General features: G+C 42.0%; 1 protein-coding gene across 1 annotated transcript in view; it reads left to right on the top strand.

Annotated features, from left to right (window-relative positions):
• The window catches only part of LOC112648919 (GON-4-like protein), a 64,217-nt gene that overhangs the window by 14,217 nt on the left and 26,589 nt on the right, over positions 1–23,411 (top strand). The window contains 9 exon segments of the mRNA XM_049112565.1: positions 435–628; positions 1,232–1,306; positions 1,491–1,541; positions 5,206–5,256; positions 5,580–5,675; positions 6,633–6,752; positions 7,546–7,716; positions 11,335–11,527; positions 18,164–18,265. Of these exon segments, the coding sequence (XP_048968522.1) occupies positions 435–628; positions 1,232–1,306; positions 1,491–1,541; positions 5,206–5,256; positions 5,580–5,675; positions 6,633–6,752; positions 7,546–7,716; positions 11,335–11,527; positions 18,164–18,265 (1,053 nt within the window).

The following is a 23,411-nucleotide window of genomic DNA, read 5'->3' on the forward strand; positions in this document are numbered from 1 at the left end:
AAAGAAATGAGCCTCTTGCTGAGGTCACCCAGAACCGAAGCACAGACCCAGGATTTCTGGTGTATTATCTGGGCAATATGGAGTAGTGATTAGGACTGTGGATGCCAGGGCTAGAGAACAAGGGTCTTGGGAAAGTTTCTTAATCTCTCTTCCTAAGTTTCTCCATCTGCAATGAGAAAAGTAATAGTCCCTGCCTCTTTGGGTTGTTAGGAGTAAGTATGCATCAGTGTAGAGGACTGGCTGACCTGTACCAGTGTGCAGCGGGTGTGGGGTTTTTGGCACCAAGCACCCACACTGTGGCCACCGTGTGGCTGCTCTGATTTCCAAGACCAGCCTGCTGGCAGCCTCTTCTCCTCTTTACTGTTGGCCCATTGGGGTAAGTTCTGGGAGTAGTAGTTTTGGAGATTCTGGTGATGTTCTCCGTTTATTTGCAGAAGAACAAAGCGGCGAAGAAAGTGAGAGAAGGCGAAGGAAGAGAAAGGGCAGCAAGAGGAAGCGAGACGCACGGGGACCTGAGGGAGGCACGTGCACCTGTGACCTGAAGCTGGATGACGCGCTGGACCGCACGCTTGAGGATGGCGCCAAGCAGCACAACCTGACCGCTGTCAATGTGCGCAACATCCTCCACGTGAGTAGGGCAGTGGCCTGGTCGTGTGGCTAGAAAGCTCACACGCTGGGGAAATCTGGGTTGGTAGAATGGGGATTCTTGACTTTGTGAGTTGCACCTGCTGCAGCATTTTACATTTCAAGGCGGCTTTCCCCCTGCACTCAGCACACGTTTGAAATCTGAACACACATTGAGAAATAACTGGGGAGGTGAACTATTCCTTTCTTCCTCCACTGACTTGATATCTTTACGTCTTGTTTAGCAGATTTGAAGATAATGCTTGCAGTGGACTTACCTGTGGGCTGATAGGTGTGAAAAGATGCCCGGTGGCAGTGTACGCTGCATGTGTGCTGGTGCTGTGTCAACACAGCCGTTTATAAAACCTTCCTTGCTTGTTACTGTTTCTCAGAAGCTAGAGTCACTTACTCAGACTCTTTCCTGTTCCTGGTAGCTGTGGGATGATGCGTTCCTGCTCTGTGACCCTTTGTGTGCTTCTGTCCAGAGCAGGCTTATCTCAACCAGAAGCACCTGTCTCTCCACTGCACATCTGGCAGACTTACAGAGAAGTGGGTGTTATCTAGGTAACATGTCTTCATTGCATAAAGTGAAATTTCATCTTTCCAGGAAGTAATCACAAATGAGCATGTGGTAGCTATGATGAAAGCAGCCATCAGTGAGACGGAAGATATGCCAATGTTTGTGAGTAGTTGATTGTTACTTTTTAATGCTGTTAGAGCAGAGCTATCCGTAAATGGGCTAAGTGCAGGAGGTCACTTGGGAGTTTGTAAATAGCTGGATATTGGGGATAGAGTTAGCATCTCAAAACCCAGGATTCACATGATGATTTTTATTGACTGTTTTCTTCTCATTTTCCCTGCCTCAGGAGCCCAAAATGACACGCTCTAAACTGAAAGAAGTGGTGGAAAAAGGAGTGGTGGGTGTTCTGTTTTTTTTTTTTGTTTTTTTTTTTTTTAGTTAGGTAAATATGGTCTAATTCTAGGTTATTTGCAGGGAAACTAATATAGGAAAGATTTATCATGGTCTGGATTTGCCTCCTTCAGAGACATATCTGTAAAAGATAAATAGAGACAACATACAGAATCATGATCATAGTTTATTTTAGTTGATGTGGAAGTATTGCTCTTTTGGAAGTACTAGGTAGATAACCATTTAGAATGGTCGAAAGTACTAAGCAAAGTCAGCTTTTCTATTCAGGTTATATGCAGCAAAGGGTTTAGAGTAGTATTTTTCAACCTGTGTTCTAGGGAGCACTTGTATCAGATCACCCTGAGTGGAGTCCCTCAAGAGTGCTTATTGAGAATGTGTGTTCCATAGTTTACCTCAGACCTGGAATAGGGCCTGGGAATATGCATTATTAGAAACAGCATTTGGTTGTTTTGCACTCACTGAAGGAAGCTGCTAGAAGGCTTCTGGAGTTTTCTGGCACAGATGCAAAGACCCATTTGTCTAGTTTGTGCTCATCCTCTGTAACAGGCAGGCAGCAGTCCTGAGGTAGTCCATTTTATCTGACGGTGAGGAAGATTTGCCTAATGGATCCAAAGTGCATATTGTGTTTTTGTCCTTTTGTCCAGTTCTATTCTTTTTTTTTTTTTTTAATTTTTATTTATTTATGATAGTCGCACAGAGAGAGAGAGAGAGAGAGGCAGAGACACAGGCAGAGGGAGAAGCAGGCTCCATGCACTGGGAGCCTGATGTGGGATTCGATCCCGGGTCTCCAGGATCGTGCCCTGGGCCAAAGGCAGGTGCCAAACCACTGCGCCACCCAGGGATCCCCAGTTCTATTCTTTGTAGCTCTGTAGAAGAAATAAGTCTGTTCCTCTTCCACATGACCTTTCCTCTAATAGAAGAAAACTAGTATGTCTTTTTGTAATATTCTTTTGTTGCTAAATGTCCCCCAGTTTTTTATCAGTTTCATGTGACAAGACTTCACTAGTCTGATCCTTTTCTGAATGTGCCTGGTTAGTCCATATCGTTTTAGAAATATACCTTGTGTGGAACTCCTACTCTAGATGTGGTCTAACTATATGGATTAAAGTTACCTTATCCCTTCAGTGTTCCAGATACCATATTTCTTTCATTGCAGCCTCGAATTGCACTGGCTTTTTTTTTTTTTTTTTTTTTTTGACAGCCCTTCATATTATTTTGTCTAATGGGCTAACCCTGGTTGCACAAAGTGGAATTTCATTTCTCCAGGAAATAATGATCACAAGTGAACATATATGCTAGCTATGATGAAAGCAGCCATCAATGAGTTGGAAGTTCTATGAAGTCTACCTGACATACAGAGTATAATTAACATTAGTTCCATATTTGATTTGGAAACAAAGAGATCCAAATCAGGCTCTGGATTGTGTTTACCAACCATGAATAAATGCAGAGAATTTGGACAACCCAAGACTATAGTTTATGGGGTAGAGCAGGGATTAAATTCCGAGGTCAGGGATGCCTGGGTGGCTCAGCAGTTGGGCATCTGCCTTTGGCCCAAGGCATGATCTTGGAGTCCCAGGATCGAGTCCCACGTCAGGCTCCCTGCATGGAGCCTGCTTTTCCTTCTGCCTGTGTCTCTGCCTCTCTGTGTCTCTCATGAATAAAATCTTTAAAAAACAAATTCCAAGATTAATACTCAATATGGTGACTTTAGCACACTTCCCCATGCTCTTCACTTTCCTCGTGGATTTGACAGTAGGAGGCGTAATTGGTTCAGACACAAATATGGGAAGGGTGTGAACCTGTATCACATCATTCCCTTTACCCTGTATTGGGCCTGGCTCAACAGAGTGATATGAGTGGCTAGAACATGGCAGGGCCAAGGACATGTGAAGAGTCTAAGACTCCTTGTAGAGCTGGAACCCTAGCTGGCCTGTCGGATTTTATTCATAACGTGATTCATTGGGTCACATTAAATGGTTAAGAAATTACATATTCCAGGGACATTTTTTTGTCCGCAGCATGCAAGAGCCTTAAAAAAATTCTCTAAAAAACTTTTCCCTGTGACTATTTTATTTTTTTTATTTTATTTTATTTTATTTTATTTTATTTTATTTTATTTTATTTTATTTTATTTTATATCTTTTATTTTTAAAATATTTATTTCAGAGAGAGAGAAGAGAGAGAACACACATGAGTAGAGTGGAGGCGCAGGGGCAGAGGGAGAAGCAGACTTCTCCCTGAGCAGGGGGCCTGATGTAGGGCTCAATCAGGACCCTGAGATCATGACCTGAGCCAAAAGCAGACCCTTTGCCAACTGAGCCCTCTAGCACCCCCAACTCTGTTATTTTAAAACATATAAGAAGTTGACATAATTTTTTTTTTAAAGATTTTATTTATTTATTCATGATAGAGAGAGAGGCAGAGACACAGGCAGAGGGAGAAACAGGCCCCATGCCAGGAGGCCGACACAGTACTCGATCCCGGGACTCCAGGATCATGCCCTGGGCCAAAGGCAGGCGCTAAACCGCTGAGCCACCCAGGCATCCGAAGTTGACATAATTTTATAGTGAATCAATATTCCATCTAGATTTAACAACTATAAAATTTTGCCATATTTGCTTTTTATCTGTATATCTGTCTCTTGTTTTTTTTCCGATACTGTTTGAAAATAAGTTGTCCTTCCATAAAAACTGGTCATGGTTGGCTGTCAGGATGCATACTCACAGTGGATTTGTGTAATTAAAAAATATTGACGCCCAAAAGTTACTATTACCTATGATATCTTACGTATGTGTACTATTATAGTTTACAAATAATTTTTTTTAAAGATTTTATTTATTCATAAGATACACAGAGAGAGGCAGAGACATAGGCAGAGGGAGGCGAAGCAGGCTCCACACAGGGAGCCCCATACGGGACTCGATCTGGGAACTCCAGGATCAACGTCCTGAGCCAAAGGCAGACGCTCAACCTCTGAGCCTCCCAGGTGTCCCTACGAATAGTTTTCAAATTCATTGTTCCATGTGAACGCAAGTTGTAATATAAAGTAGGCAAGATAGCCTGGCTGGCTCAATCGGTAGAGCATGTGACTCTTGATCTTGGGATTGTGAGTTTGAGCTCCATGTTGGGAGTAGAGTTTATTTAAAAAAGATAGGAAAGACAGAGAACTTTCTCTAGTATCTAGAGTCTTAACTAGCTTTAAGACAGAAATGCTGGGATCCCTGGGTGGCGCAGCGGTTTGGCGCCTGCCTTTGGCCCAGGGCGCGATCCTGGAGACCCGGGTTCGAATCCCACATCGGGCTTCCGGTGCATGGAGCCTGCTTCTTCTGCCTATGTCTCTGCCTCTCTCTCTTTCTCTCTCTGTGACTATCATAAATAAATAAATAAAAATTAAAAAAAAAAAAAAGAGACAAGATTTCTTATAAAAAAAAAAAAAGACAGAAATGCTAATGACGGAAATAGATTCTTCTTTCCTCTTCTTCTGGCAAGTCTGTCAAATATTTGAGAGTGTACCCTCAGAGATAATACCCCTCCATCACTGCAGATGCATTTTAGGTATGTGGCTGTTTATGATGATGAAGAGGAAGTAAAAATGAAAACTCATCTATTTCAGTTAAGAGAACATAATTTATATTCTTTATTGGTAGGTAATTCCAACATGGAATATTTCACCAATTAAGAAGGCCAATGAAATTAAGGTAAACTTGGAAGAGGTAATTCTTATTCTTTTCTAGAAAGCCTTCATCAGTTTTGAAGCCTAAGTACTTCTTTCTTATTTGTTAATTTTAGTGGGCTCTATCTTCTTGTTTTAAATTGATCTTTGTTTTATTCCTTCCTATTCCTCTTAGGTTTGGTTCTCATGCTAGAGATCTCTTTAACCCCTGCCTCTTGTTATTTGCTTTAGCTGCTCATTGTGCTCTTTAGGATTTATTTTTTCCTGCTCTGCTTTTTTCCTCTTACTTTCCAAATACATATGATTTGTGTTTCCTATTCATTTCTTTCTGTGATTGTACTTACATAGCCTCCTCAATTTGTGGATATCCACCTTGAAGAAGATGACTCCTCAGATGAAGAGTACCAGCCAGATGATGAAGAGGAAGATGAGACGGCTGAAGAGGTCAGTGCTCCCTTGTGAGTGGTAGTTGCTAATGTAGAAACAGTTGGGCTCAGTAAAGCTTCCTGAATATTGTTACCTGTTCTGTAGAGACTATGGAGACACAGTTCTTCTTTCTGCTAATTTCTTTGCATAAATCCAGGACTGTGAGCTGTTTTCTTTACTCCCTTCATGTTTTCATGTTTTATATTATGAAATAGAACACATACGTAACATATAAAATGTACACAGAATAAAAACTTAAAAATACAGCTTAAATAATTATAAGGCCAGAGGTCATGAAGCATTCTCCAAAGTCCTTAAATCTAGCATTGCCAATGCACTCCTTGTGCTCTTTTCTTTATAGTTTTCTCTCCTATGTATGCACATGACACACTCTAGTCCTGTTTTGTACTGTTTCTGAACCTTATATTGTGGACTGTGTATGTGTTCTAGTGTCTGGCTTTTTTTTTTTAAGATTTTATTTATTTATTCATGAGAGACACAGAGAGAGAAAGGCAGGGACATAGGCAGAGGGAGAAGCAGGTTCCATGTAGGGAGCCCGACATGGTACTCGATCCTGGGACTCCAGGATCACGCCCTGAGCTGAAGGCAGATGCTTAACTGCTGAGCCACCCAGACATCCCATAGTGTCTGGCTTTTGTTTTCTTTATTCCATTATTAATCCTTTCTGGTTCGTCAATACTGTTGCTTACGGCTGCACTGTGTTCATTTCATTCTGGGTGATATTCTGTTTCTTAATGTATTTGACTTGTTTGTAAAGGAATTTTAAGCCATTGTCTTATACTTCGGATGAGGATCGCAGTCCGATATGTGTGCCTACCTTCAGAATATTAAACTTCTGTTTAAGCCTTATTTTCTCTTACTTTGACTAAACTGGTTCATTTTCTTGAGATACTTCAGACTCAGTGGGATGAGGCAGGGGCAGAAATAGAGATGTGAACCGGATTTGTTTTTTAGAGTTTGTTGGAAAGTGATGTTGAGAGTACCGCTTCGTCTCCACGGGGGGCAAAGAAGTCCAGGTTGAGGCAATCTTCTGAGATGACTGAGACCGATGAGGAGGGGAGCATGCTGTCAGAGGTGAGTCTGCGTCATGAAGAGATGAGGGAAAGGGGACTGCAGAAAACTGGCCGTAGGCGATGATGCCAAGCTGTCACCTTTACCAAAGTGCTTCAAGATCACTATTTGTGTCATTTCCTTCCTCATCCTTTTGGCTGATTAGAAGTTTTCAGGTTTCAGAGTCTTTTAAGTTGGGGTGCCTGGGTGGCACAGACGGTAAAGCATCTGACTCTTGGTTTCAGCTCAGGTTGTGACTCAGGGTTGTGAGATTGAGGTGGTGTCAGGTTCTGTGCTCAGCACTGATCTGCTTGAGATTCTCTCTCTCTCTCCATCCCCCTGCTTGTCTGTGTGCTCGCTCATGTTCTCTCTCAATAAATCAACCAACCAACCAAACGTGAAAACAAAACAAAGTCCTTTAAGTCAGTGAACAGTTGAGAGGGAAACTGGAACTCGGAGAGCGCTTTTCTGAGTTTTCATTGAGGGCCAAATGTAAGTGATGAGCAGTTTCTTTTCCACCTTTGTCTTCTTTCTAATACTGTCCTGAAGCCATTTTTATTAGATTTCCCACTTTTGGTAAACTAAGTAGCATCCTGTTGGCTACATTGGAAATACAATGGAACCTAATTATATTAATATATGACAGTGCTTTTGTTTTTATGGAGTTCTTTCTGGATGGGAAGAGGAGTAGCACCAGTATGGGCAAGATGTACCCCCTCCCCCTGCTCCTTTTTTATTCTTTCTTCTTCTTCCTTCTTTTTCTCCTCTCCTCCCTCCCTCCTTTTCATTTTTTAACACAGTTGTCTCTTTTAATCAGGCAGAGAAGGTCCCCGCCCCTGCCGTCAGGCACATCAGTGCTGAGGTCGTACCCATGGGGCCCCCGCCCCCCCCGAAGCCCAAGCAGACCAGGGACAGTACTTTCATGGAGAAGTTGCATGCAGTAGATGAGGAGCTGGCCTCCAGTCCCATATGCATGGACTCTTTCCAGGTAAACAGCCTAACTCTGAATCATTGACGAAGTCAAATGGAGTAATGTTGCCGCTCAGGTTAGGGAGGGAGACAGGAAGACAGAAATTCTGGTGACTGAGTAAGAGTCATGAAAATGCAGGTCTTTGATAGTCTGTTTGGTTCATGTTTTGTTTTGAGAATTGCAGCTCCTGGGGAAGGACTAAGGTATGTCATGGAGAGCATTTTAAAAGGTAGAACACGGGAACAGCTTTCCAGCGCATTACCCAGATTGTAATCTTTAGCAGAATTGCTTCATGTTCCCGCCTGCTTTTTCGCTCTGTACACATACTTGTTTACCTGAACCACTTTATAGTATGTTGCAGTCGTGATGCTGCTCATTTACCCTTAAACACAGTCATGTTTATTTCTAAAACTGAAGAGATTCAGTTATGAAGAGAAGTAATATTGGAAAAATTCTTTTTTAGATTTTACCAGTTGTCTTAATAGGGCCCTTTCTAGAAAAAGAAACATTTCCCCCTGATGCCAGACCCAGTCCAGGACCACATGTAGTGTCTTATCTCCTAGCATGTTTATTTTTTGTTAAAGTACTCTCTGCACCCAACGTGGGGCTCAAACTCACAACCCCAAGATCAAGAATCCCATGCTCTACTGAGTGAGCTAGCTGGGTGTCCCTTGTAGCATCCTTTAATCTGGAACAGTTTCTCAGTATTTGTTATTCATAACCTTGACATTTTTGACCTGTATAGACTATTAGTTTTATAGAATGTTCCTCGATTCAGATTTTTCTGATATTTTCTCATAATTAGATTCAGGTCATGCACTTTTGGCCCAAATACCACAGAATCGATTTGCTCTCCCCAGTGTGTCACATCAGAAGGCTTGTGACATCTCTTGGGTGACTAGGGATCCCATGGTTATGGTGATGTCTGCTTTATTTCCTTATTATAAAGTTATTTTTTCATTGTTAAATTAATTTATACATATCTTAGGGGATATGCTTTGAGGCCAGCCATCTTTTTGCCCACTAATTCTAGCATCCATTGCTTATTCTTGCTGGAAACAGTCGTGACACTGGTCACTGTCCATTGATGACTTTCTAAATTTCACCATTTAGTCAGTTCTTTTGAATGTTTCTATTTTTTTCCACTAGTCTTGTAGGTTAATGAAAAATATGTCCAAAACTTTAAAAAGAGAACATCGAATAGAACACCCTTCCAATGACCCCATCCAAGGGTCATTTAGTCTAATCACTCTGCTTTGGGGTGAGTAAATAGTGTTGGGGGGGTGATAGTATTTTGTGTAACCATTTATTCATACAAGTCCCAAATGATGGAAGTTGGGGAATAACAGTGTACAAGACAGAAAGTTCTTTCCTCTTGGAGGTTATAGATTATTTGACAGAGAGATACCGTAAACAGTTGATTTCAAGTTGTGGTAGGTGCTATAAACTTAATAAAAGCAGAGAAATCAGGTAATGCCTATCAGAGTGCTTCCACAGGATGACCAGAAGGGACCTCTTTGGGCATCTGGTTGGCTCAGTCAGTGGAGCACCTGACTCTTGATCTTGGGGTTGTGAGTTCAGGCCCCATGTTGGATGTAGAGATTATTTAAAAATAAAATCTTTTTTTTTTTTTTTTTTTAATAAAATCTTAAAAAAAAAAAAAAAGGTCTCCTTGAGGAGGTGACATTTGAATTGAGATCTGAATTATAAGGAGCCATGCATCTAAAAGATCTGGGGAAAAGTGTCCTGGGCAGAGGAAACTGCACATTCAGCGCTTTGATGTGTATAAGGGACAGAAACAAGCTGAAGCCTGTGGATGATGAAAGAGAAAAATAGGGGTGAGGTGAGACAGCTGGGCAAGAGCTAAGTATTGGGGGGGTCTTGGGAACATGATAAGGAGTTTAGATTTTATTTTCACATTTGAAGAGCTTTGTGTGATATTTTCTGATTCATGTTAAACATTTCCCTTTGGTTAAGGTGTGGGCAACAGTCTGTAGGAGAGCAAGGGAGGAAACCGAGAAGTCTGTCAGTACATGGGTGCAGTCATCCAGGGAGGACTTCCTGAAGTGACCTACAGCGTCAGTACCATCCCTATCCAAAACCCAGCTGCTTTTTAATTTTTTTGGCAGAAGTTGATAGACTTATCCTGAAATTCACATGGAAATGCAGGGGATCCAAAATAAATAAACCGATCTTCAAAAAACAAGTTGGAGGTCTGCACTTCCTGATTTCACAGTTTATTACAAAGTTAAAGTAATCATACGAAATTAATCAATGCAGGTTGGTACTGGCATAAAAATAGTTCTGTGGATCAGTGGAACTGAATCGAGAGCCCAGAAATCCTTACATTTATGGTCAACTGATTTTTGACAAGTATGCCAAAACCAGTAATGGTGCCAGAGTAGTCTTTTGAGCAGATGGTGCTGGGACCACTGGAGCTCCAGATCCAAAAGTATATAAAGTACTTTTGGTAAAGGTAAAGTACCCTTACCTCATACCAAATACAAAACTTAATGCAAAGTAAGTCACTGACCTAAATATGAGAGCTAAAATTATAAAAGTAATAGAGGAAAACATAGGCATAATGGGCCTTGTATCCATAATATATAATGAACTCCTATAACTCAACAATGAAATGACAACCGAGGTCAAAAATGGGTAAAGGATATGAATAGTTTTCTGAAGAAGACACACATGGCTAGTAAGCATGTGAAAAGATGCTCAACATCATTAGTTGTTAGGAAATTGCAAATGAAAAGTACAAGATACCATTTCAGACCCACTAGGCTGGCTATAATAAAAAGGATGGAAAATAACAAGTGTTGGCAGGGAAATGTGGTAATATAGAACCCTCACACAGTGCTGGTGGGAATGTGAAATGGTGTAGCCACTTTGGAAAATGGTTTAGTGGTTCCTCAAAAATTAAACATAGTTACCCTGTGGCTCAGAAAGTCTACTCCAGAAGAATTTAACACATATATCCTAGTAGAAAAGAGTACACAAATGGTCATTGTGGCATTACTTAAAATAAAGTTTCCTGAAGTGAAAACAACGTAGATTTCCATCACCTGATAAATGGACACACCAAAGTGTAGATGGGATTTTATTCAGTGAGAAGGAGTGAGTTACTGACACACACTACGACATGGATGAACTTTGAAAACATCATGGTGAGTACAAAGCCAGAGACAAAAGGCCACGTACTGTAGGGTTCCATTCATATAACATGTCCAGCATAAGCAAATCCGTAGAGATAGTAGATTAGTGGTTGTCAGGGACTGGGAAGCGACTGCTAGTAGGATTGAGACTTCTGCTAGAGGTGAAGAAAATGTTCTGAAATTAGTTACTGATGAAGGCCCACAGCTCTGTGAATATGATAAAAGGCACTGTTACACATTTCAAAAGGATGAATTTTATATTAGTAAAGCTATTATAAATGTTTTTGAAATGTTGGTTTTTAAAACTGATACCACTTAAAGTTTCTCAGAGTATAAGAGACCCAAATTGTTTAGAGAAGAGACCTTGTGATTTAAGCCAAGAAGAGAAGTGTGCAGGTACAAGAAGTCTGAGGAGGTTTGGAGAATTAGGAAGCACCAAGCCTTGAGTGACATGTGTTATCCCTTCTTTGTTTGCAAGCCCATGGATGATAGCCTCATCGCATTCCGAACCCGCTCTAAGATGCCTCTGAAAGATGTTCCCCTAGGGCAGCTAGAGGCAGAGCTCCGGGCTCCAGACATCACTCCAGACATGTATGACCCCAATACAGCAGATGATGAGGACTGGAAGGTTTGGCTGGGAGGACTCATGAACGATGATGTGGGAAATGAGGGTAAGTGAGTTTGTTTGCCTTTTTTACCTACTCTGTCCACTATCTCTGTGGTAGAATTTTCATTAGAAGCTTAAAGGAAGGGGATGTTTTGGTTTAACTGAGTTTAATTGTATTTAACTCAGAATTTGCTTTAAATTGGTAGTTAAGTCCCCTTCTTTTTTGAGCTAAGAATCTTTGAGTATGGGTTACACACGTTCCATTAGTTTCTGGTGCACAACGTAGTGACTTATCAAGACTACATGTGATGCTGTGCTCACCACAAGTGTAGCTACCATCTTCAGCATACAGCGCTATCACGGTACCATTCACTGTGTTACAGTGTGCTGGTTATAAATCCTTTGGGGAATCTTTTGAATGCGAAGAGTCATCCCTGAAACATAAGTGCAGACATAATTTCATACACGATTTCATGAGAGTGCACTGACTCACTCAAAGACCCATGTTAGTTAGGGATCCTCATAATGCATGTGAAGGAGCATTAGCTGCCACCATACTGAACTAAAGTCGAATGACCTGGCCTTTGAGGAGGGCGGGAAAACCTACCGTCACAGGGCCTCCTTCCATCCCTGGAGCTGGTGTTTCTGCCCCTTTTTGTCCCTCAGGTCCATTCTCAGACCTTTTTTTCCTGTGGTCATGAGCACACCGTTTACGTCTTGCTTTGTCTTCACATTGGAAGGACTCTTCCCTATGGGCTCCAGTTTGAAAACTCCAGAGGAACAACTCAGATTGGCTTGGTGTGGTCACAGGCCCACTCTTGGTGCAGCATGGTATTGATAGGGGACTCAGCATGGAGTCCTGTGATTGGCAGCACCCATGGGAATAGAGTGCTTGGAGCAGGCAGTTGTCCAGAAGATGTGATAGTATTTCCGGAAGTGGGGAAGGAGCATTTCTTGGACAAAAACAGTATTGACTACAGTCATCCGTGGTGTAAGAATCCCTACTGCAATCCTTTGTTTTAGAATGTAACTGATGGGATGCCTGGGTCGCTCACCAGTTGAGTGTCAGCCTTCGGCTCAGGGCATGATCCCAGTCCGGGATCGAGTCCTGCATGGGATTCCCTGTGAGGAGCCTGCTTCTCTCTCTGCCTATATGCTTGCCTCTCTCTCTGTGTCTCTCATGAATAAATAAAATCTTAAAAAAAAAAAAACTGAAACTACTTTAATCTAGTGAAAGAAATGTTATAGAAATTGTCTTTGGGGATTTTTTTGTACTGTAGTGGAAATCGGGCATCATTGTTCACGTTTTGTGCAATAAAACTTTGGTAGATTTAGAAGATGTTAGAGATTGTCTTAGTTTATAGTGATTCCAGATGTTGGCACATTCTTTTGGTAAAACCAGGGAAATTTTGTTCTTCTTGTTTCTTTTTTGACTTTTCAGTAGAGAGTGACCAGAATATTCTCTAGTTGTGCTGTGGAAGATTCACATTTTTTAAAAAAGTCTAATTACAGACAACCTACAGAGAACATCTTTATTCTTTTCTCTGTTTTCTACAAACAGTTACATAGGATTTGCATGTTGAAAAGAGTAATTTTTTTAAAAAATATATATTTTAAAGATTTTATTTATTCATGAGAGACACACAGAAAGAGAGAGAGGCAGAGACATAGGCAGAGGAGTAGCAGGCTCCATGCAGGGAGCCCTACGTGGGACTCGATCCTGGGATTCCAGGATCACACCCTGGGCCAAAGGCAGGCGCCAAACTGCTGAGCCACCCAGGCATCCCAAGAGTAATGCATTAAGATAAATAAGAGAACATATAGTTTTGATGGAGATAGATTGAATAAATATTTGTGTAGGTAAGGCTAGGAGTAAGTCAGCATAAGTGAATGAAAGAGAGTAAGTCCTTGAATAGACCTTATGGAGCTATTAATTATGTGATACATCACTTGGTAAATATTTGTCAAGTGTTCTCCTTTTATGAGACATTGTGCTAGAATCATGAGAGAGAAAGGAGTGTAATCCTGGGGCCCTTGGATGGTTCAGTTGGTGAAGCATCTGCCTTTGGCTTAGATTGTGATCCCAGGGTCCTGGGACTAGTCCTGTGGCGGGCTCCCTGCTCAGCGGGGAGTCTGCTTCTCTCTCTCCCTCTGCCTGCTGCTCCTCCTGCTTCTGCATGTGTGTGCTCTCTATCTGTTGAATAAATAAATAAAGCCTTAAAAAAAGGAGGGGGGGCATAATCATTACATTAAAGATTAAAATGTGCAGGAAGTCCATTGTTAGATGCACAGTACATTTCGGATGAATGAACTTGAATAAACTTAGCTATGTCATAAAAGTGGCATAAATGCTCTTCCAAGGTTTTCTTTTTTTTTTTTTTTTTTTTTTTTTTTTTAATTTTTATTTATTTGTGATAGTCACAGAGAGACAGAGAGAGAGAGGCAGAGACACAGGCAGAGGGAGAAGCAGGGTCCATGCACCGGGAGCCTGATGTGGGATTCGATCCCGGGTCTCCAGGATCGCGCCCTGGGCCAAAGGCAGGCGCCAAACCGCTGCGCCACCCAGGGATCCCTCTTCCAAGGTTTTCTAAGAGGGAGAAAGCATTCTTATTTAGGATAGCTCAGAGACAGCTCCATGAAAGAGAGGTTAATTGAGCTGGGCCTTTGAAGGGTGTTTGACAATAATTTTTTTTAAATATTTTATTTATTTATTCATGAGATACACAGAGAGAGGCAGAGACACAGGTAGAGGGAGAAGCAGGCTCCATGTAGGGAGCCCGATGTGGGGCTCGATCCCAGGACTCCAGGACCACACCCTGGGCCAAAGGCAGGCACTAAACCGCTGAGCCACCCAGGGATCCCGGTGTTTGACAATAATGCCAGCACCAGCGAGGAGAGGAGGTAGATGAGGGAGGTGATAGGTGATTATGTATATTACGGATGTTTTGGGACATGTCCTCCTACAAGCCATCTAGTCTCTGCATTGTAACTATAGAAACAATACAGGCTTGGGGGGAAGAAATCAAATATTGTATAAAGATAATTATGAAAGCTCCTACCCACAATGACAGTTTCATGATCCAGAGGGATCACAGATTTTTTGTATGGGAATTTTTTTGGGAAAAAAAAAAAAGGAAAGTTTTTTGGGATCTATAAATCTCTTGATGTTTATTCATTGACACTACCTTTTTCAAATATTTTCTTTTTTTTTTTAAGATTTTATTTATTCATGAGAGACACACACACACAGAGAGGCAGGCAGGCAGAGAGGCAGAGACACAGGCAGAGGGAGAAGCAGGCTCTATGCAGGGAGCCCGACGAGGGACTCGATCCCGGGTCTCCAGGATCAGGCCCTGGGCTGAAGGCAGTGCTAAACCGCTGAGCCACCCGGGCTGCCCGACACTACCTTTTTCTACCAACCCATCTCAAGTTCCGTGATACCAAGGCTCAGAATCTCTGCAGAAGGGCATGAACAGGGACAAATGTAGTTCTATCCATTTCACAGATCTCTCTGAGAATTTTGTTGTGGCAACAAAATAGGGATGCCTGGGTGGCTCAGCAGTTGAGCATCTGCCTTTGGCTCAGGGCATGATCCTGTAGTCCTAGGATCGAGTCTTGCACTGGGCTCCCTGTGGGGAGCCTGTTTCTCCCTCTGCCTGTGTTTCTACCTCTCTCCTCTATGTTTCTCATAAATAAATAAGTAAAATCTTTTAAAAAACTTAGCTTTATTATAAGAATCAGTTTGTTATGCTGCTAGAATTTGAGCCTGCTTTAATGTTCTAGGAATGTATCCCAGTGAAGGAAGTCTCAGGGATAAAAAGCATTTGTTAAATAATAAATAAACAAGCTCTGCCTCTTTTTGTCTTTAGGCCTAGGCTAAGACAAAATATTGACAGGAACTAAGGCAGGTCCTTGTGGCTTTATCTTTGTTGGCAACTTGTGCCCTGATTTTCCCTGATTTCCATCAGCATGGCTGCAAGAGCTGAGACGGTGGCTGTCCAGGAAGAAAGGCCAGGCAGGGTCTCAGGTATCAAGTGTTTGGGAGCCCAGGGCAGTGCTGCTCCTGGTTTCATCCCAGAACCCGAAAGGACTGGTGTGTGTGCTGGCTTGTGTTAGTTAACGATAGAGATTCCAGGGCCTCACCTCTTACTGACTGAGTCCAAATCTCCAGAGGATGTGGCCTTGGGATCTAATTCTTATACATCATAAAGGATTGGAAACTGCTAGTCTGGGAGATACTGATCCACTGGCTTAACTTAGAGTGCTGACAAATAGGACTGGTGCTGGACAGATCCCAGAACCACACTCCAGCTGTATGCTGCTCTGTTTTTAACATTGCGTGGCTATTCTTGCCTATTCCTACTGCCATCTGATTTGCGTAGTATTAAAAATGAGAATCTCATTTGTCAGAAGTAATTGAGAGGCTACACTGGAGGGGCACAGCAAATCGGCATCAGCTAGGTGGATGTTGACTTCATCAGTCAGTCAAGAATAAGAGGGCAGGTTCCACAACTAAGGAGCTAAAAGCTAAGAACTCAGAGGAAACTTTGCTAATGACTTTCCAATGTGTGTGGCAAACGGGTGTTCTGAGAATATGGGCTGGCCCACTGGCGTGCTGTGGGCAGAAGCCATCTGTCTCAGTCCTTGCATGCACACAGATAGGGCTTTCCACACCTGTGTGCACAACCCACATGTCAGAGTTCTTCCCAGGGCTTTCATTGTTTGGCATGTTTGTATAGAGCCTGCCTTGAAGATGCTTACGTAGAAAGGACTATAGAGATTGGGAAGACAGGATTCCATAGAAAGGACTATAGAGATTGGGAAGACAGGATTCCATTCGTAAGGATTTAAAGAATTTTTATTGGGAACATTAACACACAAATGGATCACAAAGACTTGACATTTAAATAGATACATTATAGGGATGCCTGGGTGGCTCAGCAGTTGAGCATCTGCCTTTGGCTCAGGGTGTGATCCTGTGGTCCTAGGATTGAGTCCTGCATTGGGCTCCCCGCAGGGAGCCTGCTTCTCCCTCTGCCTGTGTCTCTGCCTCTTTCCTTTATGTCTCTCATGAATAAGTAAGTAAAATCTTTTTAAAAAATTAGGTATATTATAAATAATGCAAATTAATATATTATGACATGAGTATAAATGTGGAGTGAAAAACTTCAGGTTAGGTTGAGGCTAATCGGTGTGGATTTCCCAGTGATTATGAATCAAAATTGTATATATTTTTATTTTTAATGAAAGATACTCATTTATTACAAAAAAATGAAAATACTGTGGTGGAAGGGTACATAGAGGGGAATATTCATCTTAATGCTTTCTGGTTATTTGCTGTGTATTCAGTCAAGCACATATTCACCTCAACAATTTTTTTCCATGAAAGGAATCATAGTATACATATTACTTTGCATCTGCAACTTGCTTCTTTCACTTAACAATATAATTCAACCTGGGTGGCTCAGAGGTTTAGCGCCTGCCTTCAGCCCAGGGCGTGGTCCTGGGGACCTGGGATCGAGTCCTGTATTGGGCTCCTGCATGGGGCCTGCTTCTCCCTCTGCCTGTGTCTCTGCCTCTCTCTCTTTCTCTCTGTCTCTCATGAATAAATAAATAAAATCTTTAAAACAACAACAACAGCAACAATATAAATCAGACAGTTTTCCATTGTAATACACAGAGACTACTTTTCCCGTTTAATGGCTACATAGTAGTAAAGAATTGAGTTACTCCTGTTTGGCAGACTTTTTTTCTTTTTTTTAAAAGATTTTATTTGAGAGAGAGCATGAGCAGGGGAGCCCATTGTGGGGCCTAGTCCCAGGACACTGAGATCATGACCTGAGCTGAAGGCAGACGCTTCACTGACTGAACCACCCAGGCATCCCTCTTGTACTAGGGACATTTCAAGTTCTCAGGTGTCGCCTATTGCCAGGAGCCACTGTTACTGTGCCAGGCATGCGCAGGACATTTCCATCAGCACTGAATGTTCTTCCAGACATCACTTACCTAAAGTTTTCCTGGAACTTTATAATATAAATCACCTTATTATGTAACGATTCTGTAATTCAGGGACTTCTTCAGTTTTTAATCTAGGAATCATAGCATCAACCTTAGAGGAACATCCCTATTTCTTCTGTGCCCTAACATAATGAATGTTTATTTTGTATATTTTTAGTTATTTCTGAGTCTTATTGTAGGGATGTAACTTTTCATACTGAGGATTATTGTGTGTTATATTGTGTTGTACTTTGTCATGCATGTATTGGACGTTCATGAATGTTTACACATATGTACTGTTTTATACTAAGGCATCAAGATAATAGTTTTTCCCTAATTGTTGGGAATTAGGGTCCTTTTTTTTCCACTGTCAGTGCTTTTATGTATATAGTTTGACAAAAGTGTTATTTTTATGCACTAGTCATAGTGGGGTTACTGAAATAAGTTATATGTTCAGTTTTCTGGCTTTTTGCTGCATTTTGGCAGATTTAAGTCTTTTTTGAAGGAAGGAAAGAACTTGGCTTATTGGAGAGACTAGGTGGGATGTGTCGGCTATCAGAAAGGAGCTGTGCAAATACATGGGGGGAGAAGTTATTTAAAACTTAAGAATAAATGTGCATTATTGGAACAGATTTGTATAATCACTAGTGAAAATGTAAGATTTTAGAGTGTAGAATAAGTGTCCGAAATATTTTTTTCCCAGATGAGGCTGATGATGATGACGATCCAGAATATAACTTCCTGGAAGACCTTGATGAACCAGACACAGAGGACTTCCGCACTGACCGGGCAGTGAGAATCACCAGTGAGTCTGTTTACTAGGAGTATTCCTTGGGACTGTGCCACAGCCACCTCTGTTTACTTTGCAGATATTTGAGGGTGAAGTTTGCAGCCTTTTCAAGTGGAGACATTTGAGTTGTTCTACCCATTTATCTCTGTAATTCTTTAAATTTACATATGTATTTAGGAAGTCTGTCAGTCATTCAGTGGTACATTCCACATTCCTGCCCAGAGTCCAGTATCCGGCTTGGGTTGGGTTTTTTTTTTTTTTTTTTTCCCCAGATTTTATTTTTTCATGAGAGACCCAGAGAGGCAGAGACACAGGCAGAGGGAGAAGCAGGCTCTATGCAGGGAGCCCGATGTGAGACTCAATCCCAGGTCTCCAGGATCACATCCCGGGCTGACAGCGACACTAAACCGCTAAGCCACCAGGGCTGCCCCCGGCTGGGGTTGTACCTACTATACCAAAATGAGTAAGGCATGGCTTCCATCCTATAAGACCTCAACTCAAGTAGGGGATACGAACAGAAAAAGTTAGAATACAAAGTGATAGGTGCTCTGAGGGGTTGTAGATAAGGTTCCTAGCGGCCTAAAGAGAATGTAATCTCCTAGTGGATGGTGCCTAGGAGGGTAGGTGGGCTGGGGGAGGACTCACATGATGAGATGTTTTATTTCAGTTTTGAAGGAGGAATAAGATTTTGAGATGAGGGGTGTCTGGCTGGCTTAGTTGGTAGACTGTGTGACTCCTGACCTTGGGGCTGTGGGTTTGAGCCCCACGTTGAGTGTAGAGCTTACTTAAAAATAAAATCTTTAAAAAAGAAAGAAATTGTGGGTGAATCGGGATGGATGGATATTGGAAATAGGTAGAAGACTACCCACAAACCATGGACTTGTGAAAGAACACTAATGCATTTGGAAAATGGTAAGTAGTTTGGTATGGAGGTGTAAGTGAGTGGTATAGAAAACATAAGCAGTGTTCCAATCCTGGAGAACCTTGAATTTGAGTTTTGATGTGTCAAAAAAGAGAGCTCAGAGTTTCAGGACGAAAATCCATTGGCACTGATGTGGATTTTAGAAATACAAAATTGATTTAACACCAATTTAATATATTAATATGATGGGTAAAGAGAACAAGATTGGAAGCATGGAAAACAGTTCAATGACTTGGCTTGAGTCATTTGTTTAAAAAGTTACTTCACTGGTTATGTTGCCAATGATAGAAAACATGTATGTCAGAAAGTATTGATTTTTATGCAGTGTGTACGTGACCCTGACTTGGAATAGCATGCACAACATGGTGTAAGTGAGATGTTAGCTCTTGATCAGGTTATGGAGAAAGCTTTACAAGCATTCAAACACAATTATTATAATTTAAATAGTGTTGTTTTCTGTGCAGAGAGAATTATGTAAACATGATCCTTTAAGACTTATATTCTAGTTTGTTGCTTCATTTCCTTTTTCATCTTGTTTTTGGCATTAGGATGCCATTTCCTTTATGAAGATATTCCCTTACTTGCTATATTAGGACAATTAAGTTTAGAGTAACTGTTAAAAGGAATCAGAGTGTAGGACGAAAAGGCTTTGAGAAAACTGTGAAGGAAGGTCTAGAAAAGTAGGAGGAAAACCAAGAAAGTCTAGTATCAGAAACCAGGAGAAGGTTCTTTGAAGAAGCATCTAATCCATGTATGTTGGTAATGAGACATCTCTGCCGGATCAGCGAAGTAGATCTCATTTCTGCTTGGCTCTTAGCCTGGTGTACACTTGCCTTTCTTTTTTGTCAGTCATTTTCTTCACTTTACAGATCACTTCTCAGGAAGATCCTCCCCAGTTAGCAAATTTCTTGCTTCACATTCTACCACAGTTCATGTGTTTTTTAGTGACTGCCTCTCTTGTGGTTGCTCAGGTCCTATCCGTCTTCTCCCCTAGCCCGTGAACTTCTCCGGGAGTTTGTGCTGTTCTCAGTCCTCAAGCCAGGATTTTGCCAATCAAATAGTGGACTTCTCTGGGATGCCCTAATGACGAGCCATCCTTTCTTGTCATAGGGTTCTGTGATCGTACATTAAAACTGGGATGGAGGGAATCCCTGGGTGGCTCAGCGGTTTAGCACCTGCCTTCACCCCGGGGCGTGATCCTGGGGTCCAGGGATTGAGTCCCACGTCGAGCTCCCTGCATGGAGCCTGCTTCTCCCTCTGCCTGTGTCTCTGCCTCTCTCTCTCTCTCTGTGTCTCTCATGAATGAATAAATAAAATCTTAAAAAAAAAAAAACAAAACTGGGATGGAGGGAAGCCTGAGTGGCTCAGTGGTTGAGTGTCTGCCTTCAGCTCATGGCATGATCCTAGTCTCGGGATCGAGTCCCACATCAGGCTCCCTGCAGGGAACCTGCTTCTCCCTCTGATTGTGTCTCTATCTCTCTCTGTGTGTCTCTCATGAATAAATAAATTTAAAAAAAAAACTGGGGTGGAATTCCAGTTTTGTTCCTTCCCCTTGTCCTCTTGCGTCTGATATTATCATGTTACAAACGCTATGAGAGAGCTTATCCTTACATGGATGACAAAAACTTAAAAAATCAAAACGTGGAGTCGCGTGGCACCTGGGTGGCTCAGTGCTTGAGTGTCTGCCTTCAGCTCAAGGTGTGATCCTGAGATCCCAGGATCAAGTCCCACATTGGGCTCCCCTCAGGGAGCCTGCTTCTCCCTCTGCCCATGTCTCTGCCTCTCTCTCTGTGCCTCTCATAAATAAATAAAATCTTTAAAAACAAAAAAAAAACATAGAGTTGTAGAGTTTGGTTGGTTCCTGTGGTGGTTTTCCTCCCACTTGAGAATTTGTTTATAACTTCTCTCACGTGGCCTTTTAGTCTGTGCCTGGGCAACCTCCAGAGTTGGGGGCTCATCAGTTCTGAAGGCAGCTTGTCTCTATCTTCAGTATCCCCTCAACTAACATTTTCCTTACTGAATCTAAGTGTACCTGATCTATTCCTGTTTGCCCTTTGTTGCTAGATAATGTATTTTACTTCTGAGTGTGCATAGTAAAAGATGTTCCTTTTCCTAATTTTTTTCTCTGTTGTGCCAAACATACCAAGTTTCTGCAGTTCTCAAAATGCGGTGCTTCCCAGATGTTTCACTACCGAAGCCACTCTCCTGGATTCTGGCATTTATTTTTTTTATTAAAAAATATATTTTAAAAAAATATATTTTTAGGTAGGCTTCACGCTCAGCATGGAACCCAATGTGAGGCTTGAACTCACAAGCCTGAGATTAAGACCTGAGCTGAGATCAAGAGCTGTTCACCTAACCGACTGAGACATCCAGGTGCACCTGGCCTTTATTTTCTTATTTTGTAAGAAGTCCCATTACAATTTCTTTTTTTCTTTTTTTAAGATTTTATTTATTTATTCATAAGAGACAGAGAGAGAGAGAGAGAGAGAGAGAGGCAGAGACACAGGCAGAGGGAGAAGCAGGCTCCATGCAGGGAGCCCGATGTGGGACTCGATCCCGGGTCTCCAGGATCATGCCCTGGGCTGAAGGCAGGTGCTAAACCGCTGAGCCACCCGGGCTTCCCCCATTACAATTTCTTATGAAACCTCTAAAATACATAGAAAAGTTGAAAAAATTGTACATTGAACACCCATATATCTACCACCTAGTTTCTGTAATTGACTTTTAATGTATTTGCTTTATTCTGCAGCTGTGAATCTCTGTCCATCTGTGTCCCATCTGTGAATCCACGTGGGTTTTCCTCATGCATTTCAGAGTGGGTTGTAGATAACCAGCATACTTCACTCCTAAACATTTCAGCATGCATATCATTCATTTGGGCTCAGTATTTATCTAGTTTCTTTTTTAGGTAAATGTGTTCACAGTGTATTACACAAGTCTTCAGTGTACCATTCAGTGACTTTTGACTTCCTGACACCTGTGTGACCAAACCCCTATGGGAAAAGGGAACTGTCACCCAACAAAGCTCTCTTAGGTTTCTTCCAGATCGTTTTCCCCACCATCCTCCCTGAGGCAACCGTTGTTTTGTTTTTTTCTTTCTTTTTTTCTTTTTTTGTTTTAAAGATTTTTATTTATTTATTCATGAGACACACACACACACACACACACACACACACACACACACACACAGAGAGAGAGAGAGAGGCAGGCAGAGACAGGCAGAGGGAGAAGAAGCAGGCTCCATGCAGGGTGCCCGACGTGGGATCCGATCCTGGGTCTCCAGGATCAGGCCCCGGACTGAAGGCGGCGCTAAACCACTGAGCCACTGGGGCTGCCCCGTTTTTTTTCTATAACATTAGATTTGCCTGTTTTAGCATTTCATGTAAAAGAAATTATATAAGGTGTGCTCTCTTGTGTAAAGCTTCTTTCAGCATCAAGTTTTTGAGATGCATCTGTATTGCATGTGTCACTACTTTTTCCCCTTTCATTGCTGAATAGGATTCCATTGTATGACTTTACCAGTTTTTTCATCTTTTTAAAATATATTCCCAGATAATGATGGACACCTGAGTTTGTCTAAAATTTTGGCTATCTTAAATGAAGCTGCTCTCAACTTGTGCAAACCTCTCCCAGACAAATGTTTCATTTTTCTTGGGTCAGCTATCCAGACTGGGACGCCTGCGTAGCTCAGTGGTTGAGCATCTGCCTTCGGCTCAGGTAGTGATCCTGGGTCTGAGGATCGAGGCCCACATTGGGCTCCCTGCATGGAGTCTGCTTCTCTGCCTGTGTCTCTGCCTCTCCCTCTGTGTGTCTCATGAATAAAAAAATCTTAAAAAAAAAAAAAAATTGCCAACCCTTTTTCCTAAGTGGATTTCCATTTTACCTTCTTGTTATGCTTTCATTTGCTCCACATATTGACCAGCATTTTGATTTTAGCTTTTTTTCCCATAGATTTTATTTATTCATGAGAGACAGAGAGAGAGAGGCAGAGACATAGGCAGATGGAGAAGTAGGCTCCCCATAGGAGCCCGATGTGGGACTCGATCCCTAGACCCGGAATCATACCCTGAACCAAAGGCAGATGCTCAACCACTGAGCCACCCAGGCATCCCTTGATTTTAGCTTTATAATGCCCTCATAAGGGATCCCTGGGTGGCGCAGCGGTTTGGCGCCTGCCTTTGGCCCAGGGCGCGATCCTGGAAACCCCGGATCGAATCCCACGTCAGGCTCCCGGTG

This window comes from Canis lupus, chromosome 7 (assembly GCF_003254725.2).
Source record: "Canis lupus dingo isolate Sandy chromosome 7, ASM325472v2, whole genome shotgun sequence".
Classification (NCBI taxonomy): Eukaryota; Metazoa; Chordata; class Mammalia; order Carnivora; family Canidae; genus Canis; species Canis lupus.